This window comes from Nilaparvata lugens, chromosome 6 (assembly GCF_014356525.2).
Source record: "Nilaparvata lugens isolate BPH chromosome 6, ASM1435652v1, whole genome shotgun sequence".
NCBI lineage: Eukaryota > Metazoa > Arthropoda > Insecta > Hemiptera > Delphacidae > Nilaparvata > Nilaparvata lugens.
In genome coordinates, this window is record NC_052509.1 from 45759389 (window position 1) to 45779426 (window position 20038).

Here is a 20038-nt window from a genome sequence, read left to right on the forward strand (position 1 = left end):
TGTAACTATCATATCAGCTGAGTTACCAAAAATGGCTGACTCCAGATCACGCGGTTCAGATTTGAATTGCAGAATGCAGATCAAAAATATTTTATGACTGGTTGAATGTTATCGTAGTACTAATTTGAAATTCTATAGAATTGAATTTGAATTCAGTATTAAAAATAAATCCTGGTAGAGTTGATATTTATGTCAGCAATACTACTCTATAATAATATTAAGAGCAATTAAATTAATAAGTTTTTAAAGTTAATTTTTTAGTTCGAGGAAAATTTGAAAATCGAGGGAATATAGAGATATAAAAATTTCAAGAGATACATGGAGGGTTACTCAGTAACCCAGCATGAATCTGCGATTGTTTTTGTCCCCTAAAAAGCTGAATTGAATAGTGTTTGGCTTCTCCCATACAAACTTATGAGCTATTGAGGGTTGAAAGTGCCTTATCATAAAGTCTCTCCAACAAATAATCATTTTGAAGACTGAATAAATAGATCAATAATTGAAGTGAGTATTCTTAGGTAGCAGAGAACTGGTACAATACTTAAAGTACTTTTTTATATTAGGTCTTTCCTAGATTTTTTCCAATTGAATCAATTCATGATAATCCAATACTGTTTTAATGAAGTAAAATAACGGAAAACTTATTGGTTTCATGATAAATAATTAGTTTATACAATTTTGAACTTAATATTAATGATGGCACTCTTGTTTCAGGAACGATATCTTACATAAACTTCTCCAGTGTCAAGTTGTTTGTTAAACTACAAAACATATTCTCGTCATTCAAGATCGTCGCTTGCTTCGTTGTAATATTGGGTGGCGTGTACAGTCTATCCGCTGGTGAGAGCAATATGTTTTACATACTTGAAGTTTTTATTTAAAATGCTTCGAAAAACTTTCAAATCGTTGAATAGTCTCGCTAGCCCAATAAATATAGTTTTTATCAATATATAAATATATATATCTATCAATATTATATTTATCATTTATTATAGATATCATTTTAATATTAATGGGGTTGGCATGTAATAATACTGGAGTTCTCTATCTTATGAGGGAACCTTCAATTTCATTCATTCTTCATCAAATATGGCAAGTCCTCGTTCACGTGAATAATCAATTTCCGAATTGGTTGAAAAATATCCTAACCTAATACCTAATACGCGGGTTTCTACAGCCTTCCCGGCCGTTTCCCGCACTCAACACGCCATCTGCCTCTATCTCTCCATACGTCTTGTTGGATGCCCCGGCTCTCCATGGCCTCTTCTATGTTTTGCTGCCAAACCGTTCGTGGTCGTCCTCGTTTCCTCCTCTCAGCCGGAATCCACTCATATACCTTCCTTGGTATGCGACTGGGGCTCATTCTTCTGAGATGTCCGTACCACTGCAGTTGTTTTTCCTCCACCTCATCCACCACTGACCTGTCCAATTTCATTTTCCCCCTTATAATCTCATTTCTCACCCTATCTCTCGAGGTCAGCTAGCAACATCTTCTCCAGTAATTCATCTCCATAGCCAATAATCTTTGAAAAATATAATATTGAAATTAGAAAATGCTTAATGGGATAACTTCAACAGAATTATTTTGATTTATTGCCAGTGGATAAATACAGTATATAATTTATCATTATTCTGATTTCTACCATATTGACAATAAGCTTTCATTAAATTTAGCATAATAAATTAGTTACATTTATGAGTGCGTCTTTCAGATTTGAATTTCATAAGTAGGCAACTTTAGTTACTCCAAAATTTGCACTATTTGTGAAATTATCTTGCCTTATTCTTGAACCAATTTCAAAATCATCTTGTATTTCAGCCATTTCAATCATCATTATATCCATTTTCTCATAGAATTTCATAATCGTCTATTATTTTCCATAGTTCGTTTTTGTTCCAAGGTTTTGAAACCTTTCAAACAAAGCGAATTTCATACGGTTATAATTAATTTGAATATTTTGTAATATGATTTTAGGAAATGTCAGTAACCTGAATACAGGGTTTGAAGGCTCTAAAACTTCTTTGAGAGATGTTGTATTGGCACTCTACAGTGGGCTTTGGGCATATGATGGGTGGTGAGTGTTCCATCTTATAAAATTCATTTATTTGGCCTGAAAGCCAACTTTGTTGGCTTGGTTATATATCTCTCTCTACAGACTATGTCGTGGTCTTTTCTCTCTAGCGGTGTCCCATCTGATTAGCTTTTATATATACTATTATATATACTATATTTAGCTATTCAACTCCAAAAATATTATTACAGAACTTAAGAAACAAAGAAAATATAATTATAATTTTCTCAGGATTCAGTAACTTCAGCTTACACGATCTTTGCACTATCGAAAAGTAATACATGACAAAAAAAGATTTTGATTGGTATTCAGATAATATTCCACATTTAATCATTAAACCGGTTGTCTCATTTGGAAAACTTTGTTTGATGAATCATTGTGATTCATAACTCTATAGCTTATTCAAAGAGCAAGATTAAATTCAAGGATCTGTTAAATAAACTTATTTTGTAAATTACTTCATGTTTGCCAAATACATATTTATTTCTATACATTATTATTTAGATAAGTGTTTTTGTGTAGGTCCTCGGTTACTGTTGTTGCGGAGGAAATCAAAAACCCAGAAAAGTAAGTTCAAATTCCATATATAATTTTAATGGGTTCTATATTTTGCACTGCCGGTGCACGAATGCCGATTAAATTAATCTTTGTTTAACCGTAGGTATGGGACTTCAACAGGCAATGCATCAAACTCTTGTGAAGCTCTGTTATATTACGTCATTTTACACGCTTCAAAAACTCAATTCTTATTCTGTGTGCAATCGTTCTTAGATCTCACTAATTACAGAAAGAGTATAATATCTATTTTATTTTTTTACAATATATAATATTAATATGACAAAATGTTTATGTGACGATTCAAGGCTAATTACATATAAAAACCCTTGAATTTCAATAAACGTTTATTTTTATGGAATAAATATTGAATAGAAAAATCAAAATTATTGAAACATTCTGATTGAACTATAAGGTAAATCAATCTAGTCCAACTTTCATCTTATCTTCCAATATAATTTAATATTTTCTTAAAATATTTGTTTTAATCCACAAACAAAACATTGGTGTTATCCAATCATAGAATTGAACTAGCATTGTCTCAATGATTACTCCACACTTATTTGGATCATGATTGGTTTTCAAATATTTTTACAATTACATAATTGAGGGCATTGAGTACCTATTGCTTCATTTGTTAAATTGTATTCACACTTGATATAATTTTGAATCTATCAAATGATCATATGAATAATTCATCTCAATTGTTCAATTGAATTCACACGTAATATAATTTTGAATCTATCAAATAATGACCAAATGAATAACTTATTATCTTATGTGGATGAATATCTACAAATAAAAGTTTTCATTATTATTATATGTTTTTGTTACAGAAATATATTTCGAAGTATTCTGATCGGTGTACCGCTGGTTACAATTCTCTACTTCTTCATGAATGTCTCGTACATGTCAGTATTAACTATTCCGGAGATGACGGCTGCCCCTGCCGTTGCTGAGGTCAGTTCTCCCTATTCATATCTATAGTTTTTTGTGAAAAATGTAACATAATAAACCTGTTGAGGGCTGTATTCTGAAAACAAATATTTCTGATTCGTATAAAATATAATCTTGGTCCACACCAAGCTGTGATTTGAACAATTTTCATTTAAAGATTCCAATCAAGAATATTAGGACCAAATCCATAGTTACTCACTATACATAATAAAAATGGATGACTTCAGTGACATTATGACAGTATAAATTATATGACAGTAAGCTACTGATGGCCCCCTGTGGGTTGGGGGAGCTTTGAGTCGAACATCGGACTCAAGAATTTGTTGAAAACCAGATTACACCCACAGTATCCCTGTTTGTCGTAGGAGGCGACTAAAGGGGATCCCCTTTCCAAAGTCTTTCTTCCAAACCCCTTTTTCTGCCTCTTAATATGCTTTGGAACTTTTCATTTCTAGAATGGCACTTTTCCATTGACTTAGCTGTGTGCAAGTCTTTCTTTCTTTTTCTATCTGTCGGCCTTCCTTGGCCAACATATTCTTACTTCTTCTTAGGCCAACCCAAGGTGTGATGTGGACCGTGCTGATGGGTGGTGCTTTTATATGGTGTCTCTAACGGTGCCTGCAGGATATCTGGCGCCTTCCAGTAGTGTTTAGCCTTGCCTGGACATGCGGGGCTCTGTCTGGGTCGACTCCACTTCCCTAGCCATCAGGGCAGGTTCCTCAATCTGAAATGAGTGCTTCAGGAACATAGGAGGTTCCGTTGTACTCTTATATAGAGGCTATTAACATTGAGAAGGCTTCTACTGATCACGACATGGATGACGTAAACTCAATCACGCCATCCCAACTGGAGAGGGAGGATGAGCTTCTCCAAAAAAGCAAGAATCCGCAGGAATGCCTGAGGATGCAATAGAGCAACCGAGCAATTTGCGTGTGGAGAGACCAAACCTCACCAGTGCTCAAAGAAGGGCGGCCATTCAGGCAAAACTTCTTGAGAGGTGAAGCTTTTGACCCTGCAAAGTTTCGGAGGGGCAAAAAGAAAACCCCCAAGAGACCTGAGATGGGTGAAACTCCAGACTCAAATGTGGGTCAAGAGTCGAGGGTGGCCAGTCGCCAGGCGACCTGGAGGTAATTCGGCGACCTCTCCCTCAGCGAAAGGACCTACAAAAAAGACCAGGAGTAGAACCCACGTAGGTCACGAGGACCAATCATACTGGATTGCGAGAGACTAGGGTCAAGGAGAAGGGCTCTGTCTGGCTGCAAGCAACCAGCTGATGAATAGGATATTGCAAAGGACACAGGTATTGCTTTGCCAAACTAACGTACTTGGCGCACACAATAAGCTCCAGTTGACGTGTCAGCTTTTTTGAACCTTTGGATCCTTGAATCCGTCCCTTCAAACATAACATAACATATGACCTCAATGATTTTACATTTTCCATTTATGATGAGTGTAGTAAAATGCCGATATAAATATTATTTTTTTAACCTTAGATCATATTCTCATCCCTAATACCATTTGTAAATCAATATTATCTCAAGTCCCTCTTTTAAAGCTGTTATTTTAAAAAAGGTAGGTTGTTGCAGTTGAAAATTATTTCAACGCTTCTGAGATATTTCGTTGTTTGCAGGCATTTGGAGAGAAAGTTATGGGAAGTCTCTCGATAATCATTCCTATTGGAGTGGCCTTATCTACCTTCAGTTGCAGTCTTAGTGTTCAGTTCGGTGTTTCCAGGTCAGTTCAATAATATCCTTATTTCGTTGTAATGTTTGAAGTTAATGTCCTTCTATAGTGATACAAACACACAAATTCCTCAATTCCTAATTTCAACTTTTTATGTGACAACATTCATTTTATCTACTAGAGTATCACATTGCAATGTATACATTGCAATGTACACAATGTATACATTGCAATGTACATAAATCTTCCTTATTTATCCAAGGAATGAAATTAATGTTGAATTTCAGACTTTGCTATGCTGCTGGAAGAGAAGGTCACATGATTGAGGCTTTCTCGTATATCCATGTGAGAAAGTGTACTCCGGCACCCGCTGTGGCTCTACAGGTAACAACAAAAATAATCTATAGCGCGAGCAAACCTTAGATTCCAGCACGAGGATTTATGGCCATTGTTATTTCTTAGGAGAATGAAAGAACGCGGATGCCTCTTTTATGCTTATTCTATCTAAATTACTTTGTTTTCTTTTCCACTCTTTCTCGCGCATTATTAGCTCACTGGCTTCCTGGCTTGTGTGAAATCTGACAGCACTGTACTCCATAAGAACAATTCTGCAATCTAAGGTTTGCACAGCCTCTAGTATAAGTATTAGAATTTATGTTTAAGTCAATGCTGAATCTCCTTGAAACTTGATTAGACTTCATGAAACTTCTTCTTTGAATGTGATTGAGAGATGAAACATTGAGTTTTTGAGAGCATTTCTGAATATACGAATACGTTTTCGATTTAGGCCTACCTCTACAATCAGGATTTTCAATTTAAACCAAATCGAAGAAATATAATGAGTAATGACCAAGAAAACAACGATTTTGTGCATTTTTCTTCTGATTATAATATTTATATTTTAAGGTGGTATTTAAACATTAATAGCTCAAAAATTCAATTATTTGAATCACAACACTTATACCATATTTCTAAGCTACTAACTTTATGAAATAACATAAGAAAATCTATTCCTTATTGAAATAATTTGAATAAAAACGTATTCTGTTTGTATTTTCATTAGTGAGTTATTAATTAATTAATATCATTCGGAATACTGTAATTCAATTGGAGGGTATAAGGTTCTGTGCAGCTTGAAACGCTGTGCTCCTCTCTTCTTACAAGGATAATGATTATATTGTGAAGCTGAATCTTGAAACAAATATTTATTTGATCACACTATCTAAAATAAAAAATCGCCATCCCTAACATTTGCCATACTTTTTCTAATAAAAACATTTTTTTCAGGGTCTTCTAACTACCATATTCATTCTGGCTGGCGATATCTCAACGTTGATAGAATTTGCCAGCTTCCTTATATGGATCTTCTATGGACTGACAATGGTAGCGCTTATTGTTCTCCGTTACAAAAAGCCTCTAGCCAATCGTCCTTATAAGGTAATTATTATAAATGTCACTTCTATATTATTAAACTATACTTGCTTTCCCTGTCTTGAGAAAATGCAATGAATGGATGATTCTTAACATTAATAATATAATTTTATCAATAATTGATTTCAAACTCTATATCAAATTTTACGTTTGATAAAGCTGAAAAAACGCTGATTTTTGGCGTATCTTTAGCATAATTTTCAAGTCCTCTTACAACAACACCTTATACAACATTGTACAGCTCAACTAAACCTGTGTATTGAGTTTTAACATTCTCTCTCAATTAGTTCTGAAAAACGTAGAAAAAAACCGCTGGGGAACGCTAGGAATGCAATAAAAATGTTTATCTTGAGAGTACCATTGGCTTGATTCTGTATTCCTCTCTAGACAAAATTTCTAGACCCTAGCTGAACTTCTGTACCAAATTTGAACATTTCCTCTTAATTAGTTCTTGAAAAATGTGAGAAAACGCAGAAAAAAAACGCTCAAAAACCGCCGATTTTTTTACGGAATATAGGCGTTTTTGAAAAACCCTCCCAATATAACATTTTTCTCAGCTGAGCTGAGATTTACAATCTCAACGTTATGTGGGAATAAAAAAACTAGATGAATGAGCTTCAAATGAATACTCTAAATTAACGTGAAATACGATATTCCAATACTTTCCAACATGTTTTGTTACAATATCTCTCAAATAAATTTGTACTAATTGTATACATTATTTTTTCAGGTGCCAATCATTATTCCAATTTCACTGGCAATTCTTTCTGTTATCTTGGCATCTGTGCCTATAGTATTCAACCCTCAGATTCAATACATCTGTGCGCTGATCTTCATAGCTTTGGGACTATGTGTCTACTATCCTTTCGTCTATTTAAAGTACAGATTGCCATTTATGGGTAAGTATAAAATTGAATGGTTCTGTAATTTTAATTTGAGATTAGAAAAGTAATGATTTTTTTGTAAAGTAGTTTATTATTTCTTTAATATTGTTGTTATTCAAGCCATATTTAACCTTATCAATATTACGGTCTTCTACTACCATGCTTAGAACCATAGCCACCTCTAACAAAGGCCATGCACATAATTTCATGTAATTGACAACACTGTAAACGTAAATTTAGAATCAGTTGTCAGCTTTGCAGTCTTTGCGATGATTCACTCAATTCATTTCAAACTGAACTTCTACACGCTTTTCAGCAATTCATTAATGTATTCTTTTATTTTCGAGCTTACTTTTTTCTTAATAGAACTCTTTCCTTTTTGGTAATTCATATTAGCAAATAAATAATTAACAGTCCCAATAATAATTTTAAATAAAATTATGTAATATAATATTTTTTCAATTAAAATTTTATTAACAGACCCAAAAAATATTATTCAGTATTATAACTTTGTAATATAGATAAATTCACTTATCTGATCCATCTTCCATGTTATTTCTTCTTGTTAGTGTATACTAAAAAGTCTTGTTACTATTGAAAGTCTTATTTATACTCATTACTTTGCTGCTGATAAAGCAATCTGTTATACAGGGTGTTTCAGAAGTAGTGTCGAGAATTTTAGGGTATTGTACCTGGATGCTAGGAGACTACAAATGTCATATTTGAAGTGTCCAAAACTCAGCGGTTATCCTTATAGCTGCCATTTTGTTTTTTTCACTTAAAAATTTTTATCTCAAGAACGAAATGTTGTATTGATCTGAAATTTGGCATGAATATTTATGCTATAAAGACTCAACTATAAAAAATAAAAAAAAAATTTTTCGTTGAAATTTTTCAAAATGGCGGCCATTTTAAATTTTTGATGGCGAATATCTCGAAAACCGTCCATTTTACAGAAAATTTACAAGAGACAAAAAAGTTAGCAATTTTTTTCACGATTCCAATGATACCTAATTTATTAAGATTGGTCGAAGAATAACAGAGAAATTAATTTTTTTCGTACTGCATGCATGACCACTTTTCACCATTTAAAGATCAATATTAATTTTTTTTATAATTTCATGAAAACCGTTCTTATTACAGAAATATACAAGAATAACTTTCCTCCAAATTTTATTTTACATTGAAAAATATTAATTTCACTCAAATCGGTTCACTGATACTAATGCAGCAATTGCTCAAAATGCCGTCCTTCAACTTGATTACACAGTCTGCACCTTTCAATCATGGACCGTCGAACTGCTATAAAAGCATTTTCATCAACTTGAATGGCACCTGCTGCAGCAACCACTCTTGCCACAAGGTCTTCTTCGTTTTCTACTGGCGTGCTGTAAACAAGGTCTTTCATATGGCCCCAGAAAAAAAAATCTAAAGGGTTGAGGTCAGGTGAACGTGCGGGCCACGGTACTGGTCCACCCCGCCCAATCCACCGCTGACGATAGGTCATGTTCAGAAAGTCCGTAACAACATTTCCGAAATGAGCAGGGGCACCATCATGTTGAAACCAAATATTATATCTGTTTGCAAGAGGCACATCTTCCAAAAGTTCTGGTAGTATGTCTCTTAAAAAAGTAATGTACGTGGGAGAATTCAGACGATTAGGAAGAATGTATGGTCCAATCACGCGATTACCTAAGATACCCGCCCAAACATTCAGCAAAAATCTATGCTGATAACCACGCACTTTGACCTCATGATACGCCACGCCTCATGATGGGCCACGGTACTGGTCCACCCCGCCCAATCCACCGCTGACGATAGGTCATGTTCAGAAAGTCCGTAACAACATTTCCGAAATGAGCAGGGGCACCATCATGTTGAAACCAAATATTATATCTGTTTGCAAGAGGCACATCTTCCAAAAGTTCTGGTAGTATGTCTCTTAAAAAAGTAATGTACGTGGGAGAATTCAGACGATTAGGAAGAATGTATGGTCCAATCACACGATTATCTAAGATACCCGCCCAAACATTCAGCGAAAATCTATGCTGATAACCACGCACTTTGACCTCATGAGGATTGTCTAAGGCCCAGACGTGACTGTTGCGAGAGTTGAAGATTCCTTCTCTTGTAAAGCTGGACTCATCGGTAAATAACACATTTTCTAGAAAATTTGGTTGGATAATGTCTTGCTGAAGAAACCAACGGGCACAGTTTACTCTTGGCTCATAGTCGCGTTCAACCAATGAGTGAACTTTTTGAAAGCGGAAGGGGTGAAGTCTTTCCTTGTTTAGTACACGCCACACAGAAGAAGCACTTGAATTGATTTGCTTTGCAACTGCTCTCGTACTCGTTCTAGGATTGAAATCGAATTTCTGCAATACTTCCTCTTCAAAAGCAACATTTTGAACTGCTCGAGGCCTACCAGCAATTACCCTGTTCCGTTCAAATGAACCAACTTCTCTCAGCCGATTGTGAGTTCTTGTGAACACCTTGTCGGAAGGGAGACGGCGGTTTGGAAATGCAGCTGCATACATTCTTCTTGCTTCGGTCGCATTGCCAAGAGCTGCTCCATACATGAAGTGAATATCGGTGTACTCCAGCGAACTAAATTCCATTACAATAATTAAATATTTGTGTAGAAGCAACGTAAGAAAATATTGAAACTGGAAATTTAAGATAGAAATAAGACCTAGGAAACGTGAGACTAAGAAATAGGAAGCACTACATCTGGTTCTTTACTTTTAATGAAACAACAATACTTTTACAAGACAAACATTATCATCTGAAAACCATTGTAAAATCATCTGTTTGCCCATATGGAGCCATACCGAGTTTCAAAGCTTCATCTTAAATACATCTGGAATTAAACAATTAATATTGATCTTTAAATGGTGAAAAGTGGTCATGCATGCAGTACGAAAAAAATTAATTTCTCTGTTATTCTTCGACCAATCTTAATAAATTAGGTATCATTGGAATCGTGAAAAAATTTGCTAACTTTTTGTCTCTTGTAATTTTCTGTAAAATGGACGGTTTTCGAGATATTCGCCATCAAAAATTTAAAATGGCCGCCATTTTGAAAAATTTCAACGAAAAATTTTTTTTTATTTTTTATAGTTGAGTCTTTATAGCATAAATATTCATGCCAAATTTCAGATCAATACAACATTTCGTTCTTGAGATAAAAATTTTTAAGTGAAAAAAACAAAATGGCAGCTATAAGGATAACCGCTGAGTTTTGGACTCTTCAAATATGACATTTGTAGTCTCCTAGCATCCAGGTACAATACCCTAAAATTCTCGACACTACTTCTGAAACACCCTGTATTTCATTTCTTCTTATTGATTCTTAATTTCTTAATGCATATAATAGGAATATATAGGAATATATTGTTCGAGATTCCCTTTGCTAGAACAAACCATCATTACAACTCATTTCTTTATAAAACCTTACGACTGTTTAATAGCTTGAATGAACACATTGATCATTTTTCTAACTCATTCAATGAATATAAGAAACAAGTGAATATAAGAAACAATGAATATAAGTTCACAGTGTGAACTGAATCTATCATAAGACGCTCGTTTTTGAGATGAATTGTTTTGTAAACTCTGGCTGGAACTCTCCTAGTTTAAGACTTTTCTTTTTCTGTTTACTTAGCTTTTTGTTTTTTTCTTTTAGTTATTATTTCCTTACCTGTAATCTTTAAATCGTTTTTTTTCAATTGTATTTTCTCTAAAACCTTTGGAAAGGATTGTTTTACTTTCTCTCTTTCCACATTTTTCTTTATAATAATGAAATTAATTTGATTATTCTGAGTAAATGCTTTTTGCTTTCTTTCCACATTTTCATTATATGAATGTAAGTAACTAATTTGATTATTTCAACAACTGTGTAAATGCTTTTTGCTTTCTTTTCTTTATTTACTATATTTCATAATGTATATAAGTTGAATTGTTGTTGCATTTAATTGTGTAAATAAGGCTCTTTATGGATCTCTGTGAGCCTTTGTATGTAAAGAAAATGAATAAATAAAATAAAAAATAAAATATTAGTAACAGTCTTATTATTTATTCAACAATAATAAAAACACGTAATCATGAAATAATTGACATTGAAAGAACATGCTTATAAACCTTTCTATTCCATTTCCAATTTTTATTTATTCTCAAAGCACTGGTTTTTTGCAGGTAAACTGATCCGTTCCATGTTATTTCTTCTTATTGAACCATTATTTCTCATTTGAACTAATATTATTGATAGTCTTATACATTCTCAACTCTTTGCTCTGTTTCAGATAAATTCACCTATCTGATCCAAGTGATGCTGGAGGTAGTACCGCCGCCCAGTAAACCAGACGACACGACGCCGTCCCAGACAACAATGACGCCTCAGCCGAGCGTAATCACAGCCAATGGCAGCGCGGCTAACGTCAGTGCTACAGCAAATAGCAGCGCAGCTAACGTCAGTGCTACAGCAAATGGCAGCGCAGCTAACGTCAGTGCTACAGCCAATGGCAACCTAGCCAACGGTGCTGCATTCCATGGCCTCACACCAATGCCCATCAGCGTCCATTCCATTTCCTCGACCAATGGAATGGCAACGGCACTACCAGCCAATGGAGTCATTGTCACCAGCTCATCGAACGCAATAATTCAACCTCCTGTAGCCTCACAACAATCACTAATAGTTGATCACTATACATAGTGTCTATCCTCACGCTAGAATACTTTCTTGGTGTAATTGAGATGTCAATCATTAACATGATTAAGGGATAGGCAGGAGCAGACAGGATTACAGAACGCAATTGAATGATGAACTGCTCAAAACAATATTACCGTACTGTAAATAAAATGAATCCTTGATCATTGTTGGTTATATTAACCAAATTGAACTTGGAGCAGAGAGCGTAATCACAACCACAGAAAACTGGTTAATATCTTGTGATTTCTTTAGTTCTCATCTATATGAATACAGAGACAGGTCATGTATATAAGAAGGCACCGGTCAAGATATTGTACATTAATTTATGTGATTATTGAACCACGTAATGATTGCTCATGATTTTATTGTTTTAATCAATAAAATATCCTTATGAAACTCTAATTACAATGCAACTTCATATTAAGTGTACTTGTAGAATTTATACTATTCTGTAATAAGTAATGTAAGCATGATTGAAGTTAGATTTATAATAATCAAGATTTTTTATTATACAGTATGTATTAAATACATAGATTTGTTAGAGATTCCTTCCTTTCTAGTGTCTATCATGGGGTAAATATACTAATTTCCTGTTCATTTTCAGGAATTTGATTTTTCAATTCGCTTCAAAAGTGATTTTTGACTAGATTCTGATATCATAGTTCATTTTTCAAATAAATAATTATTCAAGCAAATACTCAAGCTTTATCGGGATTCAACCATCGTTTTTATATAATACAACTTATTCTTTACCCATCCAAGATTTAGTTCAGTGGATAAAATCTAAAATAAGTATTTTATTACTTAAAAAAGTATAACTTTTAAAAAAGTATAAAAACTCATTTTATAAAAATCTAAATTGTTTTTAAAACTTTAAAAAAATGCTATTGTGTTCGGTTGTTGATTGACTTTCGCTTTTTTAAAGGTAACTGTAAACCTTACAGTTTTTAAGGCAGCTCACATTCCATAGTTTTTGAGAAGTTGTTTCTGGAATAGAAATGCTCAATAGATTTCAGATTATAAATGTTTCAACGTCTAAAGATATTCAATTTATAAATGATATCTACGTTTTATTATAAAGTAATACTAACTTAAATTCTATTGAAGAAGCATTTCTTACTATTCAAGTTTATGGTCAAAATCCCACTCGACTAAGAATATAAGAACGATTGTCTGGTTCTGATGAGTTCAAGAACCTCATTATTTTGTTCACATTGTTTTATGTATAATATAGCATTTATTCTTATAACTATAAATTGTACTCTGTGGATGCATTGTTGTCTTTTCAGTGATCCTACAACCGTTAAATAATAATCTCAAATTAAAGTTCAGTAACTCAGTAATTTATAATAAGTTCAGTACCGTAATTGACAGCCAATAATTCTGACAAAAATATTGTAAAGCACAACATTGAATATAAACTGTGAAAGAGCTAATTATTCTAGACATATACTTGTTGAATTTAATAAGCATGTAAGCAATTTAAAAAGAGAACACAAACCCATAATTATTATCAGTTATTGACCGAGCGAAGTGAGGTCTAAGATTCCAGTCGACGGTTTGGCATTTCTCCTAGGGCCGGTTTCCGAGCTCGGGGGTTTAGCTAAGTTCTAGACTTTAACTAGCTTTAAACTCTGGAGTCGGAAAATTGGCTTTCCGAGTCAGAGCGTTAACGTAGTTAACTTAAATAGACTCTGGAGTTTAGAGATCACATTAGACCCTGGAGTTCATAATTTTGCTTTCTGAGTGAAGGGCTTATAAGTCCAGGACTTGAATTAGATTCTCGCTTCTTTCCGAGTCGAGGATTTATCAAAAATCGTTAAGTCCAGAACTTGAAACAGCGTAATTTTAAACCCTCGACTGTGGTAGGGTTTAAATTTAAGTTCTAGACTTAACTGAGCAAACACAATTCAGTTATTGTTTTGGAGTAGATGAAAAGCCAAATAGATGTCATGGAATACCTAAATTATTTGGATAAGTCCATCTAAATTCATAATTTATAGTTTGCAAGTTTATTTTGCAATAAAACTGTATCAGAATTATGAGTAAAAATTTAACTTTATTTTACGAATGTCACATAACCTAAAAATGTTCAGGAAAAATAATACAAGGATTGTCTTGGAATTTATACTCCAATCTGAATGTTATTAATTAATGTCATATCCAACATATTAATAATAATTGACCGAGCGAAGTGAGGTCTAAGATTCAAGTCGCCGGTTTGGCATTTCTCTTAACCCTTTCTATCCCACTGTTGTTCCTGAACAACATGACTTTCTATGATGTCTATTGGATCAGTGATTGAATGAATCTGCCATCTACTGGCCTTGTTTGAAAGCTACATTAGTCTAGTTTAGTATTATACCACTAGAGAGCACTCAAATGCAGTCTAATTTCTGAAAAAGCAGCTGTCATATCCAATTGTACCAACACTTCAATGTGACAATTTTCTTCGGTTTTTATATTTTTTTATAAAATTCTAAAGAATTGAAAATAAGAATAAAAAATATCTATATAATTGTTTATTATTTCATGATGAAATATCAGTCATAGGAATAGAAACTTGAACAAAAATATCATTTATATTCAAAATTTTATGTCTGTTGTTTTAGAACAACATTGGGCCGTTAGAGGAGTCACATGTGAGGAGACTTTGAGGTTATGTTATTGTGTTTCTCTCAGTTTTCAAACGCGTTCGTGGAGATATTGTTTATTGAATTATTGTGGATGATTGTTTTTCGTTATAATGTACAAAATCTTGGATAATGAAGATTTAGACAAACTCATGAATCTTCCTGAAGATGAGTTGAATAGTTTTTTAGAAATCAAGATACCAGACAGTAATATTATTGCTGATCCTCTACAAGAGAATGAACAGGTAAGATTCTCTCCAATTTATTTTCAAAAGTCTGTTTTACCTGTGCAATCTAAATCATTACCTGAGTCAGCAGTCTCAGGACTCATTGGTATGAAAGCAAATAGCCTAAAGCTATAGCTACACTATATGTAGTTGTACACTATAGTACATTATACATTACATTATAGTAGTGTACACTATATGTAGCTGGGGAGCTATATGAAATTTGAGCTACATATAGCTCTGCTATAAGGAGATCTATGCAAATTTCATGTAGCAGAGCTAGTGGAATAAACCACTAAGTTATTCACTGCTTAGTTATCTCAACCAGATGCCAAAGAAGAATGTAGTTCTTGCAGCAGCCACTGCTTTCGGCGAAGCTACTGTGATGCTTTCAGCACAGAGAAGAGAGAAAAGATATTGGATAATTTTGTAAATTTTGGATAGCTCATTTTCTGCTATATAGCTGAGAAAATAGGCTCAACTGCTATATAGCATATCTCCAAAGTCACTCTTTGAACTTGTAGCAGAGCTTTATAGCTGAGCTACATGTAGCTCTGCTACATAGTGTAACCTAGCTTCATAATTCCCTTTTTCTCCAGACACTGGAAGAAATATTGGGCACGAACATGGGTATTTTGCAAAACAAGGACGTTGCAAGCTGTGTAAGACTGGGTACACCAAGGTGTATTGCACAAAATGTGGAGTACGTCTTTGCTCAGTCCCAAACAGAATGTGCTTCAATGATTACCATAGATAAAATAAAAAAATCCAATAGGCTACAAGGAACAACTTGTTCTACAAAAATAGTAAATATGATAAAGTAGTAGATGTAAGTAGATGAAGTAAAGTAGTAAATTTATAATATGATAAACCCCAATTTCCAGTTTTTAGTTTGTTTCATATTATGTAAGTATGTATCAGTTAGATATGAACATAATGAATAAGTTAGTAACCAAAATATAGTTTTAAAAAAGTAGGAAATTTATGATATTTAGAACCTTATTTTCAGTTTCAATTTCACGTTTTTATATTATGTAAATATGTATCAGTGATGAATATAATAAATAAGTTAGTCACCAAAATCTGGTTCTGTGTATCACATTTTTGAGAATCCATTTTACTACTCTTGAGAATTTTATTATATGACTTTCATTGTTATAATGTTGAAATCAAGAAAAAATTATTGATTAGGGAATGATTCCATAATGAAATCATTCACCTTTCCTTGAATAAAGCATGATGAAAGTACCATTGATTTTTCTAATGCAAAACCAAAATTTTTTACTATACGTATTTGAAATGACCCAAATGTCCCAATGTTGTTTTAAAACAACAAACCCCTAGGGGCCCCTGGAGGGTGAGAAAAATTTGGGGAAAATTATTTTCCCATTTTTAAGAGTGTTTTGAAACATAAAAACACCAGAATAATTTTTTCATCTTGTTTTTTCATAAATTGGGATAGAAAGGGTTCTCTTAATGTTTGAATGTTCAAATGTTTATATGTTGAGCATTTACGGCGAAACGCGGTAATAGATTTTCATGAAATTCAAATTCAAATTTTATTGTTTTTTCATTTTTCATTACAATCAAATTTGATAAATCCATACAATTATAAAACTAGCTGCAAATAATAATCAGTGGATATAATGAACAACAAAAAAATTTATATTTAACAAAAAACCAAACCACCGTGATGCTGATTATCAGTTGGATGATACTGACGTATGATGTATGACGTTGGATGATATAGCTTCAACTGGATGATGGAGATGATCAAATTTGAAGCTTCATGGAATAAAATTTATTGCAAACAATAATGTTTTACTACTCACAAAAAAGCAAGAAGCTTTCGTACGTGAGTAGGAGTTGAAAAAAAAACACATTCACACACACAATCACACACAAGTATGTTTTTCAATCATAGACATATTTAATTTTCAATGAGTATAGATATTAGTATTATATATACCATATCACTAGTATAATTTAATTAGTATGATTTAATTAATTGGAGCCTAAAACATCATAAGAATAATTTGAAAAAAAAAGAAATTTTGTATTTAAAAAGTAGGAAGTACAACAAAGAGGAAAATCACAAGGTTTTTTCAAAGAGAAAAGGAATTGCAAAAGCTTATACATTCATTCAAATTAGAAATCATCAGCCCACCACTCTAAAAAGGTTTTCTAACTCTATTGGTGACTGAAGCCATAGCCAAATTTTCAATTTATTGTAGAATTTCCTGTAATATCTCTCACTTCTAATTTCATTTGGTAGAAGATTAAAAAACTTGGGTTCGAGAAATAGAAACTTTCTATTGGGACTTTCAACATCAGTTGCATTGATTGACGTGTCACCCGATGATCATCTTCATTAATGGGTCTAGCTGAAAGTCCTATACTACCACTCATTCTGTAAAACAAGGATAACACCTTCAGCACATAGATGTATCTGAAAGGGAGGATTCCCAACAGTTGGAAAATTGGAAAGGTATGAGTCCTTCTATTCACACCATGAATAATTCTTACCACTGATTTCTGCAGTGTGATTAGGCTTTTAAAATGAGATAGGAAAGTAGACGCATAACAAGAGATTCCATATTCCAGTCGACAATTGAAAAATGCAAAATACATGACACGTAAAATACTCACTGGAAAGAATTGCTTCAATTGATGGAATCTTCTTAGCAAATATAATAGGTACATCTTGATTTTCTGTATATGTAGATTCCAAGTCAGCCCATAATCAAGAGTTAGACCCAAATACTTGACTAAATCCAACTGCTTGATGACATCACAGCTACAATTTGGATGATTACAGCCAATCTTATGATACTTGATTGGCTCAGTAAAATGAAATGGAGCTGATAATGAAAAATTAATATAACAGGTTTTAGTAGCATTGAGTGCTAATTTATTACAATCAAACCAGCAACGTAGATCTATTAGGTCCAGCTGGATCATTTCCTGTAGTTCAATTTCACTTTTGGCAGAATATGCCAATGCCGTGTCGTCAGCAAACGATGTTAAGGATCCATTGAATGTGTTGGAGAACAAATCATTGATATATGCTAAGAATAGAATTGGACCCAAAACCGAACCCTGAGGCACACCATACTCAATTGTTGCCAAGTCACTAGTACAACTACCAATTGACACATACTGCTTCCGGCATGACAGGTAAGACTTCATCCACATGTTGGACACTCCACGAATACCTGACATATATAATTTTTCTAACAGAATACTATGTTGCACTGTATCGAAAGCTTTTTTAATATCAAGAAATAAACCTGAGGTCCTTGATCTATGAGGCTGATTCATTCCATAATAGATGTCTGACATGAATTTATTTAAGGCTTGTTCTGTACTAAGTTTTTCTTGAAATCCGAACTGTACCTTATGAATAAAATTTATTTTATTGAAAAATCTCATTATTCTCCTTTTGAAGAGTTTCTCCAAGAGCTTGGAAAAAACTGAAAGCAGCGAAATGGGCCTGTAATTCGATATCTCAGTCTTTATTCCATTTTTAAAAATAGGTATAACTTTAGCCACTTTGAGTTCTGAGGGAAATTTACCTTCTTGAAAACTGGCATTGAAAATATCGCATAAGACTGGTACTATAGATTTGGATAATTTTTTAATTAGGCTTGAATTTACATTATCAGGTCCTGGTGACTTACCATTTTTCATCATATTTATTTCAGTTAAGAGTTCATGATACGTGATGGGTTTTAAAAAAAAGGAATCACATGAATTAGTGTTCTTGAATCTACTGTTATAATATTCTGTAGTCAGCTCATCCGGATTATGAATGGAAGATATAATGTGACCAGGTATATTAATAAAATAGTCATTGAATTTATCTGCCAAAGCCTTTTCATCCTCGATAAGATCATCATTTTCACACTTTAAACTAATAGATTTATTTTTTATAGAAGATTGACCGCAGTGATTGTTTATGATTTCCCATTGTTTTTTAACAGGAAAGGTCTTTAAATTGGCGAAAAATTTATATTTTTGCTGTTTTATTAATTTATTGATAAGATTTTTTTTGGAAAGGAAATTTAGTCTAAGTTGATCATTATGTGGATTATTTTTGTGTATTTTATAAAGTCTATCACGATGCCGAATTTCTACACAAATATTTTCAGTCATCCATGGTTTCAAGTGTTTACCACCACTATTAATATGTTTTGAATTTTGACGTTTCACAGTGCATTGTTTGATATAAGCCAGTAATGCATTAATAAACAAAGAGTACTTACCATCAACATCAGTACATGCAAATAAATTGCTCCAATCATGCTCCAAGAGTAATTTATATAATTTTTTAATATCGAGGGTCTCTCTAATAGATGAAGCAGGATTTTTCACGTTACTTGACCTTGATAGTGAAACAGAGACGGCTCTATGGTCTGAAACGTGTGACTCTATAATTGCACTCTGAATACTATTTTTACTAAATTTAGATTTATAAAAAATATGGTCAATACAGGTTGAACTTGAAGTAGATACTCGAGTATCGATATCTATAAGTGACTGATAACCTTTAGAGTTCAACAATTCCAGGTATTCAAAAATACTCTGATTATTTTAATCATTTATATTTATGTTCATGTCTCCTATAATTATTGTGTCGTTATTAACCCTTCCCATGTCCAGAAACCGGCCAAAGCTATCCAAAAAAACATTTACACTAACAGAATGCCATCTGTAGAGACTTAACAGACTTAAATTGTAATTGGAAATTTTAAGATGCAATAAGACAGAATCAGCACCCTCTATCCTCAAATCTTCTCGTGAACATGTAATCTCCCTTCCAGACAAGACAAAGATCGCTATTCCTGATGCTCTATTTCCATCACTTTCAGTAACATAACCTTCATAA

At 33.2% G+C, this 20038-nt stretch overlaps 1 protein-coding gene across 1 annotated transcript in view; it reads left to right on the forward strand.

The window, feature by feature from the left end:
* The window catches only part of LOC111057951 (b(0,+)-type amino acid transporter 1), a 28201-nt gene extending 14643 nt beyond the window's left edge, over window positions 1-13558 (forward strand). The window contains exons 6-14 of the mRNA XM_039430898.1: window positions 715-840; window positions 1976-2075; window positions 2595-2639; window positions 3464-3587; window positions 5215-5318; window positions 5555-5651; window positions 6555-6704; window positions 7429-7597; window positions 11884-13558. Of these exons, the coding sequence (XP_039286832.1) occupies window positions 715-840; window positions 1976-2075; window positions 2595-2639; window positions 3464-3587; window positions 5215-5318; window positions 5555-5651; window positions 6555-6704; window positions 7429-7597; window positions 11884-12293 (1325 nt within the window). The 3' untranslated portion in view covers window positions 12294-13558. The remainder of the gene's footprint in view (window positions 1-714; window positions 841-1975; window positions 2076-2594; window positions 2640-3463; window positions 3588-5214; window positions 5319-5554; window positions 5652-6554; window positions 6705-7428; window positions 7598-11883) is intronic.
* Window positions 13559-20038: the final 6480 nt, after the last annotated feature.